Source organism: Dromiciops gliroides, chromosome 4 (genome assembly GCF_019393635.1).
Source record: "Dromiciops gliroides isolate mDroGli1 chromosome 4, mDroGli1.pri, whole genome shotgun sequence".
NCBI lineage: Eukaryota > Metazoa > Chordata > Mammalia > Microbiotheria > Microbiotheriidae > Dromiciops > Dromiciops gliroides.
The window spans coordinates 116,060,577-116,074,444 of record NC_057864.1 but is presented as its reverse complement, the minus strand read 5'-3'; the positions used below and the strand labels follow the sequence as shown (position 1 = coordinate 116,074,444).

The following is a 13,868-nucleotide window of genomic DNA, read 5'->3' as shown; positions in this document are numbered from 1 at the left end:
TACTACCTACCTCTCACAACAATGCCACCACCAACAACAACACTCAGTATTATTGTCACTACATAAAAAAATTTTAATCCCCAGAATTATGTGAATTCACATAAGAAAAAGTCAAGTATCCCTTAGCACTTTTTGTCATTAAACTCAAGATGCCACAGAATAAAACAGTATGAGTAAATTATTCTTGGGGTGGGGGAAGTAATTAGAACAAGTTTTAGGTGTATGTGGTGGGGGCAGGGGAAGGAATATGAGTAGGAAAAGTTTATCCTGGGTACCCTCTCTTCTCTTTCAATTCCCTTTCGCTAAAAAGCCAGTGTTGTGATGCTGCTTTCTTGGCAGTCAAAGGTCACCTTTTTCTGTTCCTCTAATCTCCAATGAATGGAGAACCCCACCTGGGTCTTTTTATCCTAGTATAAAACTGCTCCTGTAGACTTTTCTTGATGCCATGCTTCAACAAAGCGTTCCTGTCCAATGCCATTCCTTCAACGTCCCCCTTTCAAAGGCAACTAACCAATCTGGTAACATAAAACACTAGCATCAACAGAATGTAGTCTAACAAGCCCTGGATTTGAAAACTTAAATACTGGCCCAAAATTCTCACTCCACCATTCACTATTAGTATGACCTCAAGCAAGTCATTGAATCTTTCTGACCTTCACTTTCCTCACCTGTAAAATGAAGGGGTAAAGGTCCCTTCTAACTCTCAATCCCATCATCCAACATCAAATGTAAACTATGAAAGTAATCCTTAAAGTAATGGGTTACCCTTCCCAGATACTATACAAACATAGAGAGTGGAAGGGTCCTTAGAACTTAGTTAGTCCAAAGCTCTAATTTTACAGATGAAAAAACTGACTTTTAATCTAATGTATGTCTAGAAACTGAATGCTGAATCAGGATGTTCATAAAGGCAAATCTCATTAAAATGCTGACATCTGGAAACAGTAATAACAATAGTTAGCATGAATATAGTGTTTTAAGGTTTGGAAAGCACTCTAAAAATATTATCTAATTTGAGCCTCGCAACAAATCTGGAAGGTCATGCTATTATTATCCCTATCTGACAGATAAGGAAACTGAGGCAAGCAGATATCAAGTGAATTCCTACAGTTACATCTCTAAGAAGTATCTATATTTGACCTCAGGCCTTCCTGATTGCAGTTATAGCACCCTCTCTACTGTGCTACCTTGCCACCTCAATAACAAAATTAACTCAAGTTATAATACTTATAAAGCAGGAGACACTTTATGCCCTACTACATATGTGAAAAACATAACTAGATCTTCAGCCTAGACAAAACCATACAATAATAGTGTACTATACATTGAGAGTTTATTAGCCATGACAAAATAGCATTTTAGTGTCTTGAATTTTTTTTCCTACCAATACTAACTTTAATTTAATGGTTCTTGGCATCAGAACAAATTCAGCTTGAGTCTCCTCTTCATGTTGTTTAGAGAAGTGTTGAAAATCCAAAGCCAGGGCACCTAGGTGGTACAGTGGATAAAGCACTGGCCTTGGATTCAGGAGGACCTGAATTCAAATCTGGCCTCAAACACTTGACACTTACTAGCTGTATGACCCTCAGGCAAGTCACTTAACCCTCATTGCCCTGAAAAAAAGAAAGAAAGAAAGAAAGAAAGAAAGAAAGAAAGAAAGAAAGAAAGAAAGAAAGAAAGAAAGAAAGAAAGAAAGAAAGAAAGGAAGAAAGGAAGAAAGAGAAAGGAAGGAAGGAAGAAAGAAAGAAAGAAAGAAAGAAAGAAAGAAAGAAAGAAAGAAAGAAAGAAAGAAAGAAAGAAAGAAAGAAAGAAAGAAAGAAAGAAAGAAAGAAAAAGAAAGAAAGAAAGAAGGAAAAAAGAAAATAAAATCCAAAGTCAACAAATTCTTCCTCTAGAGCACTTCCTTTGCCCACTCCTCTTGAACTGTTTGTTCATTTGTACTAGTATTCTATACCTACAAGGATAGTGGGGGAAAATCAAGTCTCAAGGCTTGAAGAAATTGACCTGATATATTCTGATGAGAGTCTTTAGACCACTTGACATTCAGATTAATAAAAATACTCTATCACAGTTCCTAATACATGTTTTAGAGTCAAAGATCTGGGTTCAAGTCCCACTTCCTCCCAAATATGTCACTGATAGTGATTTCTCTATAGAAAAAAAAAACTTCTTGAAACAATGGATTTGATGGCTAATGTTATCCCATCTAGTCAGTAACAGACAATCCCAATTATCACAATTATCCTTGGCAAAAAATAGAAGAAGAAAGGAATTTAAAGAAATCAATTTTCAACAAATGGACAAACAAGTCATTTTTCAGTAGAAATCAATAAGGTTAAGCCTGATTGTTCTTGAAGATCAATAAGACAAAGATGGGCCATATTTGATTAAAGTAATCTTCAGTTATTTCAAAAATAGTGAAACCAAAATAGCCAATATTCTGTGATGCATTGCACAAAAGTATCATGACTTCTAGGTTGTTTGGAGGGCCTCAAACACATTTATGTGGCTCTGAGTTGCCCAAGTATGTTGTCACTCATAGATTGCATCCTCCAGCACTGCCTATAATTACATAATCCAAGCTATCTGACAGAAGTCACCAAGTGAGCCTATGGATAGCTCACTATGGAAGGGAACAGGACATATCAATAGAGGAGGAGCTATGAGTGAATCAAATAAATGGAAAAGAGAGCTTTCTGGGGCAATATGAGAAGGATCCAGAGTGAGTGGGATCTTTCAGAGATCTGAACAAGATTATTGCATTTAGACATCTAATTTTTAGGACTAAATTGTGTGGTTGTAATATAGAAAGCCAGAGAAAGGCTTATAGAAAGCCAGGAAGGTGGAATATGGTAGGAATATTATAATATAGTTTTTAGAACCTGTAGCTTGCTTAGAAATAATAATTCCCTTCTCCAATGAGTTTCATTAAATTCTGATATTAAATAATTTTGAGAGCTAAAGAGAATAAAATTAGCAGATAACTTGTAAACAATTAACTTTCCTTCCAATTTGACTTGAAGCAATATAGAAATTAGGATTTGCAAGATAAATATTCATATAAATTACTTTAAATAATGAGTAATTTCTCTACTAGGAAAGTTTGGGGGTCATCCTTTTGATCAATATGAAGAAAATTTAAAGGGGTGAAGGAGCAAATGACATACCCCCTTCTGAGAATGGAGTAATAAGTCTACTTGTTATTGTTTCATCTCAAGGCTGGCCCTAGTTTTCTGCATACAGTAGATGCTTACTAAATGTCTGTTTAATTGAATTGAATTTTCCAAGTCTTTTCTTTCTTCCTATTTTGCAAACTAAGTTAAACTAAGTCAGGAAGAATCAATAAGCTCATTCTTCTGGGATCCATTAAGTTGCTTTTAACTCTGCTGAATGGCAGTTTAATCAGTACCCTCTGGGTTCTCACACCAAGGAGGTTATGATACATGAACAGGGATTAGTAAAAAATGGAATCAGAAATGACTGGTTGGCTATGAAGAACACCTCATAAGTGCAACAGTTCCCCTTAGCTTCTGATTTCAAATAACCACCTTGTTGCTCTCCCAGTCTACTTGTGTTACCCTTTTCCCACAGCCCCCAAACATATACATGGTTTATTTTTACATTTCTTTCCGCAATAATTAGTCATTACAGTATTTGATCAAATATCAATAGATTCTCTAAACCAGAGAGCTCCCAGAAAAGCCTTCCAAAATCTGTGATTACTACTACTAGCAGGCCTATAGGGGAAAAGAAAAAAAGGGCAAACGGAGAAGGAAAATGGTATTTGAGGGTAAGTGGAAGAGGACAGAAAAAGAAGAGAAAGAAAAAAAGCAAAAAAATTCAGAAATGTATATAATGGGGAAGGAATAGTAGACAACCACTGTCACTGTTACATAGTGACCTATCTTATAGGGAGCCAATCCTTTCTTTAAAGTCTAAACCACCCCCTTACTTTCTCCTCAGAGAATACAGAGCAGCAGCTCCTTACATACAGGTTACCTGGATGAGTTCGTCCAACTCAGTTGCATTGACACAAGAGTGTTGAGATATGAATGTCTGCTTCTGAATCACAATGGTGGTCCTCCGTGAAATCTCATGAGGTTGTTCCAGAGCTTTGAACACAGTGGCTCCAATGATCAGGTAGACAACAACCACCAGGAAAATCGTGGAGACCGTCTTCCATTTCATAACATTAATGGTTGTGTCACTCTCCACCCGTGAAGAAAGTACTGTGGGTTTTGTAGAAAATGAGAGCCTCGGTTTGGAGTTCTGAGTGGCAGATTTAGGATCCAGCAAGTCAGGTGCCGCCACTAGTAACAACAGAGAAGGAATATTAGGTTAGAGTTGGTTTAGGATGTTCTGGTTGAATGAATTTCTTTCATTTTTTATGGGGGCAGCATAATTTATTTCAACTCTCCCTGCTTTCCTGGTAGAAGATGGCTGAGCTCTAATATTCAGACCTGATATTACCTCTAAGAATCTCAGCTCCAATAGCTTATATATAAATACCTGCCCAGAGAAAGGGTTACTCTCATGATGTCATGTGGTATAAGGGAAGAAAAAAGAAGCAGACCTGGAAACTTGAATAAAGATGAACATTTGCAAAGAATTCCCTTTAAAAATTTCTTAGTCGTAGTCTTTTGCTATAGCATGCTAAACTTGTATAGCCATCTGGGTTTTTTGAGTCCTTTTGAAATGCATAAAGAATACAGTCCCTGTTCTCAAGCAGCTTACAATCAGAACAGTCAGGAAAATTGTGAGAAACAATTTGTTTTTTGCAATTTAAAGTATTATTTTATATATGTCCTTAAGACACCAACATTTTTCAAATAGTAAATCATAAGTATTTATAACGTCAGTGGCTCTTCTTTGCATCATGTAAGCCCTTTTTCCTAGAGTCCAATGGGAGCTCAAAATAAAGTTTCCTCTTTGTTTTATGCTTTTAAATTGTGAGAATTAAAAAAAAAAAAAAGAAAACTCACAGCTACTTACAGTAACACAATCTTAGATAGAGCTAACAGGTATTTGAATAATGATTAATTATCCAGAAAAAAGAGAATGTAAACTGTGTCTCCTCCCCTTGTACTCATTTACCCTCCATGTTCTGTAAAAGGATAATTGTTCCATTAGGGTATATTTATATGTCCTCTTACAAATTCTCATACACTCTGCTGTAACTATGAAGCCATTTATTATTCATCTCAGCTATTCAAAAATATCATTAATGGATTCCCTTTTAGAAAAGAGATACCAGAATTCTACCATGTTGGGGGAGGGGAGAAGGTAATCAATCATCTACTGAAGGACATTTGATTATTTCTATCTCAACAAATCATTGGAATGACAATATTCCACTGAATGTTTAACCAAAATACTTCTTACTTATGACCTTACAAGTACAGTACCTTGCACACAGTAGCTACTTAATAAATATTTGTTGATTGTTAGATGGGAATGGCTTGAAAGTATATACATGAACCCAACCAGAAGAGACTGTATTATCAGGTTCCCTAATTATATAGTCATAGAATAAATTACTAAACTGTATTTCAATACTTCAGTAAATGAATTTGCCATATTGTACATTATATACACATTAATGTTGATGAGGCAAAATACACATTAGGTAGCCATGTGAGAAATTCAAACACAACTGAAAATTTAAGAATACAGTACTAAGGAGTGAAGTCAAGATGTCATTTTTCACATCTAATCTCTTCTCTGTGAGTTAAATTATATAGCTACCAACCACAGTATCATTTCATAAAATAAATCTACAGTAGCACTTAGGCAAAAAGCTTTGTACACAAAGCTATTTAAAGTCCTGGACTTAACCACAGCTGTAATGTAGTTGGGGGTGAAAAAATGGTCTCTTCATTGAGTTGAACTCATACCCCTTTTTAATTTTTCTCCCCCCCAAAAAAAGTGACTTTACAGTTGTTAATGTTTCTTTCACATACTAAAAAAAAAATTAAAGGAAATGTTCTAACTGAGGACACCTCAACATGTATCCACATAGATAAACATCTACAGGGTTATGTATGTGTATATCTTTTCCCACAAGTATATTCAGCTTCACTAAATAATATCAGTGATTAAAACTATTAAATTTAGTACTCTTCTGAAAGATAATTGATTATACAATTGCCTATAACATGAATGTATTTAAATTTATATAATTAATAAAATTCAAAGTTAAGACTTCCTAAATGAAGGTACTTTTCAGAGTCACTCTCCTCAAGGAAAAAAAATACAAGCATGATAAGTTTTGTTTAGATAGATAAATAGGTAGGAAATAGATAGATAGATAGACAGATAGACAGCAGGCAGACAGATGGACAAGCTCTATTGACATAGCTGGGTGATAATACTAAAGACAAATAATACAAACTCAAACAACCATTGGACAGAACAGAATATAATTTAACAGTCTTTATCCCCCCCCCCCTCCACACACACAGCACTTTTCATTTGAAAGAAATCTCAGAGCTCCCCTACATCCTATCAACACACAGACACAGGCAATCCCTTAAAACAGTGTTTTCTAACCTGAAGGATCTGGAAACCTTTGAAAATTATTTGCTTCTCAAAAGATCATCCCAACTTTCATTATGTACCTATTACAGTCACTCAATTTAATTATTGGAAGAAGTCCAATTTTTTCTTTTTAAAATTTAAAGAAATCTACTTCCCTCTAACAATTAAAACTTTTTTGTTTACTAAAACCAAATGAGATGTCTATTCTCATAACTTGAGCATATAGAAATTTTGTTGAAATCCCAGAGAAAAACAAAAAAAAATTTCTAAGTCAAATATGGGAAATCAGTGAGTTTGTAACTTTGTTTGGTATAAGCCTAAAGGAAACTACTCAGAGAAAAGAAATGGAGCTTGTATCTTTCCCTTCTCTCCTTTCTCCCTCAGCAAAGGGGTTTCCTAAACTAATGATAGGTTATTCGTAATTAGATGCTCCCCATCCTCACACATTTACTTATCCTTCAAACAGACTCTTCGGGAGTTCTGACAGGAGACCTGATGCTGGCAGAAGCAAGACTTCAGCACCGCTTATGCTCCTCACACAGCTAGCAACAAGTGTGGACAACCACATAACATAACCTTACACAATCCTCACCTCCCTCTCGCCCTCATAGACCCCTCCCTCTATTCCCTGTCACACACACCACTCGCATCACAAATCTTTCAAAATGTTCAAAGCAAAAACTCAATGCAGATGCAAAAGTCGAGAATACTAGGAAGAGGGAGTAGGGGGGAGCAGAAATAGGGGGAAGAAGGAGGGGTTAGGATAAGATAGAAAGAAGTGGGGTTTTCCCTAAATGATCTGCTCGCCAAGGTGTTGACCATAAACAGAGTCCGGATAGACTATACACAGCTTTGAGAAAACCGGGCGACTGTCCCCTGGGAGGAAGCGGCCCCCAGAGACCAGAGGGATGACGCCTGGGAACAAGGGATTTACCTCCTGCACTGGAGCCGGCTGTCTCCTGCGAGGCACTGGAAAGCATGAGGCATGCATGCAGCATTCAAAACTGGGGGAGGGGGATGAAGGGGGGGGAGGGAGGTTGCTGGAGGGGAGGGGGCCTCGAAGCTTTTAAAAAAAACACGCCGAGGTACTCACTTCTTATTCACAGACTGGCTGCGCGCTCCGAGTTTCAGGGGCAGGCATTTTCCCAGTCTTTGTTTTACTAGGGGGGGAGGCAGGAGGGAGCGGGGGGAGGGGGAAATAAACGTGAATCGGAAAGGTGGAGGGGGGAGGGACTGGGGGCTGGCTAGCGGCAAAGAGGACTAGGCGAGAAGTTGGGTCCTCCTGCCCCTACCCCCCGCTCCAAGGTTCCCAAGGCCCAGGGGGAGCAAGGCGCTGCTCGGGAGGGAGCTCACTCGCTGCAGCTGTCACCGGGTGGTGAGCAAGAGGCAGCTGGAGTGGGGCTGCTGGTGCTGCCACCGCCACCGCCCGGGGGGCTCCCAGGCTCTCCCTCGCCTCCTCGCAGTGTCACTGGACGCCTTTGTGTCAATCGGTCCTGTCTGCGCGTCTGTCCGCCCCGCTGTCTTTGTGTGAGAATCTCGCTCAGTCCCTCTTTGCATGTCTTTGTGTGTCTCCTCTCTCACAAGTACCCCCCACCCATCCCCAGTGCGTGAGCGCGTGTGTATGAGCGTGTGTATCTGTGTGTGTGTGTGTGTGTGTGTATGTGTGTGTGTGTGTGTGTGTGTGTGACACAGTCACCGTGTGGCTCCCTCCTCCTTTCCCCACCTCTGCCTGTCTCCCCTCCTCTCCCTTCTCTTTGCTTGGCTCCCTCCCTTTCTCTCCCTCCACCACCCCCACCACCCCCACCACAGCCTGTCTCCTTTCCCTCCTTTCAATCTTTCCTCCTACTTGTCTCCTCCTTCCTCCCTGCCTTTGCTCTTCGCTAGTCAATCCTCCCCCCCCCCCCCCCCAATCCCCGAGAACCTCCACCATTAGGCCACCTTCTTCTGCCTATGGCTCAAACTGATTTTTGCACCTTTCCCTGACTGGAAACGGAACTCCGTTGCTCTCAATTGGCTTCTTTCTTCCCCTCTGAGCCCTGGTCCCTGACCCCTCCACCATTTTTTTCTAAGACCTGATGACACCCACTATTCTCAGGTAGATGGTACTATAGTCTCAGTGCCCCACCCAACTCCCAACCTAGTCCCTGGAATCCATGCACACTGGTCCCTCTTATAAGAAGGAGGGAGACAGGATGTCTTGAGTTCTTAAGAGCGTTCCACGTGGTCTTCCCTCTCTCTCTCGGGGACTTGCTGCTCTGAGGTTGGTCGTTCTGTTTTTGCTATGGAGCCTGAGGGTAAGTGTGTGGAAAAGAGACACCCCCCCACCCCAGTAGTTGGGATTCCTCTCTCTTACTTGGTACCGATGTGAGAATGTCCATCTGTCCTCGTCTCTGACAAGCTGTCCATCCCATCACCCACTGATGCTTCTTCCTTTACTCCCTGAGAAAACTCTGACCAACCCTTGATTAGACAGGATGGGGTGGGGGGTTTGGAACGGGAAAGCAGATGTGTCAAGGACAAAAACACTAAGAAGGGACGCTGAAGGATGAAAGGGGAGAATGCATGGGCTTCTACGGAAACTATCAGTTGCCAAGGGTGCGTGGAGGTACACGGTGTACTACTCAGTGGGGGCAGAAGGGTAGCAGAGGTCTGATGAATGAGATCACCCCCCTCCACCACTCTTAAGTCCTGGCTTTGGCAGGTCCTTTATCTATCCTCTTAGGAATCGTTTTCCAGGATACTCTAAACTTGTGGCCATAGCTTGCTTAACATTGCAGTTGGAAGAATAGGAGGAGAGGAGAGGGTGTTTAGATTAGGAACTCCTGTGCTAACAGACAAATTATTTCACAGTACACAAATGATTTAACAGGAATAGAACCAAAGCTCACAGAGTAAATTATTTTCCCTTTCCAGGGCTGCAGCATGAATTGCCTGCTGTGTTCCACCCTTCCACCCCCACCAACCACACCAAATTTACCTTCTGTAACTGCAGTAAGTCATGGCAAACAGGAATGCATGTCCTGTAATAAGGACACCTTCCTAGTGAAACCCAGGGACGGTGTAAACCTGGGAAGTGATTCTTGGTGCACAACAGAGCTGCAGGTTACCTTACCAGGGCGAAGAAATTATGTAGCTACCTTTTTCCTTTAAAATGTTCAAAGCACTTTCCAGATCACTCTCCCCCATTCTCTTGCCTTTGTAAGTAAATTATACTGTCACAACTCCTGTGTGGCCAAAAGTTTTTAACTTTAGCCTCTTCCAAGTCCATATCCTTTTCATCTATTAATGAAAATGAAAAACCTCAACTTACTAACCATCATTCCAAATTTCCCTTCAGGTTTCTGAAGACTGGGTGTATTCTTAGTAGAGGAATTGACAATAATCTGGAGATTATTTTATATTCTTCTCCCATTGTTCCAAGCTAAATGACCCGAATTCTTCTCCCACTTTTCTTCCTTTCTCTTGTTTTCCAATCCCCAACTCATTGTTTTGTTTTGCTTTCCCTCTCCTCCAGATTCTGTAAAAAATCAACCACATCTTACTCAAGTTGTGGACCTCCAAGTCAGACAGAGGGCTGACTAATGCCAAATATGGTGGGAAGTTACTTCACAGTTCCCTCATACCATAGTCCCAATAAAATGTTTCCTTTTTTCCCAAAAACAGTATATGGCTGACATTTTCAGCTAGTGGTTCACCACAAGATCCAAATATCTGTTCCTTCTGAAAATTGCCCGTCCTTCTTCATCTCTGCGTATAGCAAACAAACTGCCTCAATTTCACTCTTGTATCACTCCATGGATTGACATTGCCTTCCTTAATGTAGAGGGAATATTTAAAGAACAGATGTGCTTTGCAAATAGATTTTTTTTTTAAATCCATACCCATAAAAATTTTTCACAAAAGAATCATGACAAATCTATCTATGGACCTATCTTTCTTTTCTTGCATACAAAAGTTTATAGGACCAATAAATTACTCCTTACATGGCTATCATCCATTGCTTACCAGCAACATCCCTCAATTCTCCTTCTTATGAGCATGGTCTCTTAAATATTCACAGACCAATGCTATGTAGGGGGCAGTGTCATCTCGAATCACATATCTTCAGTCACTCAGTGTTTAAAGCAAGAGAAAAAAAGGAAATAGGCTGGTTTGTATATCATTTCATTTGGGGAAAGAAGGAAATGAGATGGTTTATCCTGTTTACATCTTTGCCAATGTCATTGGGAAAATAGAAAATCCCACAAGAGCATTTTATGAAAGGACAAGTTGATTCCATTTCTTTTACTAATTTCCTTCAGACCTATCATGGCTTCCTTTTTTCTAGGAACATCTACTAATTTGAATAGCATTTAGAATAGGAAATTTAGAAATATCACATAGTAACAAGATTCAATTGAAGACATGCCACAATGCTGTTCACTTAGCTCAAGCAGCAGCTCTAAATACCCTGCACTCAGTTTAACATTTATTTTGCTATGCAACCTTGGCCTATTCAAAGTGGCATGATAAAAATGGGTATGTCATTGGAATGATTCTTCGAAATCCTGATTAGACCAGTAACCTAGTTGGAGACAGAGTGTTTATATTTGCTCAGGGCCATCAGCAACAAGGAACTTCATTATTTCTTAACCAAGGTTGTTGTTTCATTAACCCAGTGTTAAAGTCAATTACCCAACTAGAGTATGGAGAGACTTAATTTATGGGAAACCAAAAATTCAATGTAAGCCAATTGTGAGATATAGTGGTACCCCAAAACAATCTAAGCTTTTGATACCCCAGTGATCCATGATTTATTTAATCAGTATGTCTCCTCCCCATCAAGGATTTAGTAGCTGATGTTTCAGAGTTGCTATGGTCAAAAAGTTCATTACTTTGTCATCAACCAGGTGATGATCCACTCTGAAATTAGATAGACTAGTCTTCAGATAAGAAATATACAATCCATCAGAAGGCCCATACTTGAAGTCTTTCCAGTTTGATAGAAACTGATTGAAGTTAAGCTCTACCAGCATAGCTTTTAAGAGCCCAGGGTTTACTTTGTACCAATAGTCAGTTAGATGGTGAAGTGGATAAAGTTCTAGACTTGAAGTAATGAAGACCTAAGTTCAAATCTAGCCTCAGATACCTACTAGCTGTGTGACCCTGGGTAAATCACTCAACTATGCCTCAGTTTCCTCATCTATAAAATGGGCATAATAATAGTATCTACTCCCCATGTTTGTTGTGAGGATCAAATGAGATATTTGTAAAGGACTTTGCAGGCCTTGAAGAACTATGTAAGTGCATCAGTGCTAGTTATTAGGTTATTAGGTATCAGAAAGGCCCCTAAGGGAGGAATGTGATCTCAGTTTACATTAAGAGAAGCATGATGTCCAGAAAAAAATAAGGCAATGGAGTCATTATATTAAATACTGTTCAGGCTACATCTAGATTATGTATTGAGTTTATGAACTGAATTTTAATATAGGCATTGACCACAACAATAACTGGCACTTAAATAGTGCTTTAAGATTTATGAAGAGGGGCTGCTAGGTGGTGAAGTGGATAGAGCACTGGGCCTGGAGTCAGGAGGACCTGAGTTCAAATCCCGCCTCAGACACTTAACACTTACTAGCTGTGTGACCCTGGGCAAGTCACTTAACCCCAATTGCCTCACCAAAAAAAAAAAAAAAGATTTATAAAGAGCTTTACACATATCATCTCATTTGACAAAGTGGACTGCAGCCCCAGAGACTAAACAGGATCATGTTTCCTGTTGTTTGGTCATTTTTCAGTTATGTCATAATCTTTGTTTCCCCATTTGGAATTTTCTTGGCAAAGATATTGGAGTGGTTTGCCATTTCCTTCTCCAGCTCATTTTATAGAAAAGGAAACTGAGGCAAACAAGGTTAAGTGACTTGCCCAGAGTCACACAGCTTGTAAATAAATGTCTGAGGCCAGATTTGAACTCAGGAAGTTGAATCTCCCTGACTCCAGGTTTAAGACTCTATCTACTGTGACACCTAGTAATAATATATGGAAAGCTCTTAAAGGAAATGGAATTGTGTGTGTGTGTGTGTGTGTGTGTGTGTGTGTGTGTGTGTGTGTGTGGCAATTGGGGTTAAGTGACTTACCTAGGGTCACACAGCTAGTAAGTGTTAAGTGTCTGAGGCTGGATTTGAACTCAGGTCCTCCTGACTCCAGGGCCGGTGCTTTATCTACTGTGCCACCTAGCTGCCCCTGAAACTGGACTTTTTAACCAGGAAAGAAAGGTGGAATTAGGAGAATCATAGCAGTCATTTTTCAATATTTGGAGGGATATTGTTTCCATATGGAATTAGCTTTATTCCATATAACTTCTGAGACAGGTGTGGTATAGCAGCCTGGGGTGTGGAATAGTGATTTAGAGGCAGAGGATCTGGGTTTGAGTCTCAACCCTGCTTCTTAAAGTCACATATGCACTATGATGTTCAGTTTTCTCATCTGTAAAATAATAGTTGCAAAATGATGAAAAAAATACTTCCAAGGTGCCTAAACCCTGTGGTTTATGGTTCCAGTATAAAAAGTATTTGGATATGGAGTGAGAGAACTTAAACTTCAATCCTGGCCCCTGCTAAATGCTAGCTGTGTGACTTTGAGCAAATCACTCTACTTTTGTGAGCCCTCATTTACTCATCTATAAAATGGTGATAACCATAGCTGTACTATCTAGCTCACAAAGATGTTGAGAACTTCAAAAGTATAATGTGTGTAAAACGCTTTGTAAACAAAGATATGAATGTCAGCTATGATTAATTACTTCAAAGTTACAAATAAAACTGACTTTGGATCGATATGAGGAAGACTCTCCTAATAATATAATTAATATTAATATAACAATATAAAGATAATTAATACAACAATAATAAAATTAATTAAAAATAAAATAATAACAATACATAAATAACATATGGAAGCTAAGAGATGTTTTAGATGGAGTGCCAGGCCTAAAGTCAGGAAGACTCATATTCATGGATTCAAATCTGACCTCAGAAACTTACTAGCTTTGTGCTCCTGGACAAGTCACTTAACTCTCTTTGTCTTGGTTTCTTCATCTGTAAAAGGAGCTAGAGAAGGAAATGGCCAGCCACTCTAGTATCTTTGCCAAGAAAACTCCAAATGATATCATGAAGAGTCACATACAACTGAAATTACTGAACAACAACAAAAAGTTAGGATTGAGTTCCCTTGTGTGGAAATGAGCCAAGTCAACAACAATGACAACAAAACCAGAAACATATTGAGCATCTAATATGTGCAAGGCACTGGTCGGATGCTAAAGAGGTTGCAAAGAAATAGTATATGACTGG

At 39.3% G+C, this 13,868-nt stretch overlaps 1 protein-coding gene across 7 annotated transcripts in view; it reads right to left on the bottom strand.

Annotated features, from left to right (window-relative positions):
• Positions 1–13,868, bottom strand: part of KCNK2 (potassium two pore domain channel subfamily K member 2) — a 301,669-nt gene that overhangs the window by 182,357 nt on the left and 105,444 nt on the right. For 2 of the 7 annotated variants that reach the window (XM_043999510.1, XM_043999513.1), the window contains exon 2: positions 4,000–4,310. In XM_043999510.1, the coding sequence (XP_043855445.1) occupies positions 4,000–4,310 (311 nt within the window). Of the gene's footprint in view, positions 1–3,999; positions 4,311–6,549; positions 6,620–6,980; positions 7,076–7,471; positions 7,554–7,630; positions 8,221–8,890; positions 8,979–13,868 lie in introns of those variants that run through there. The other 5 variants (XM_043999509.1, XM_043999512.1, XM_043999508.1 and 2 more) reach the window with 5 other exon arrangements.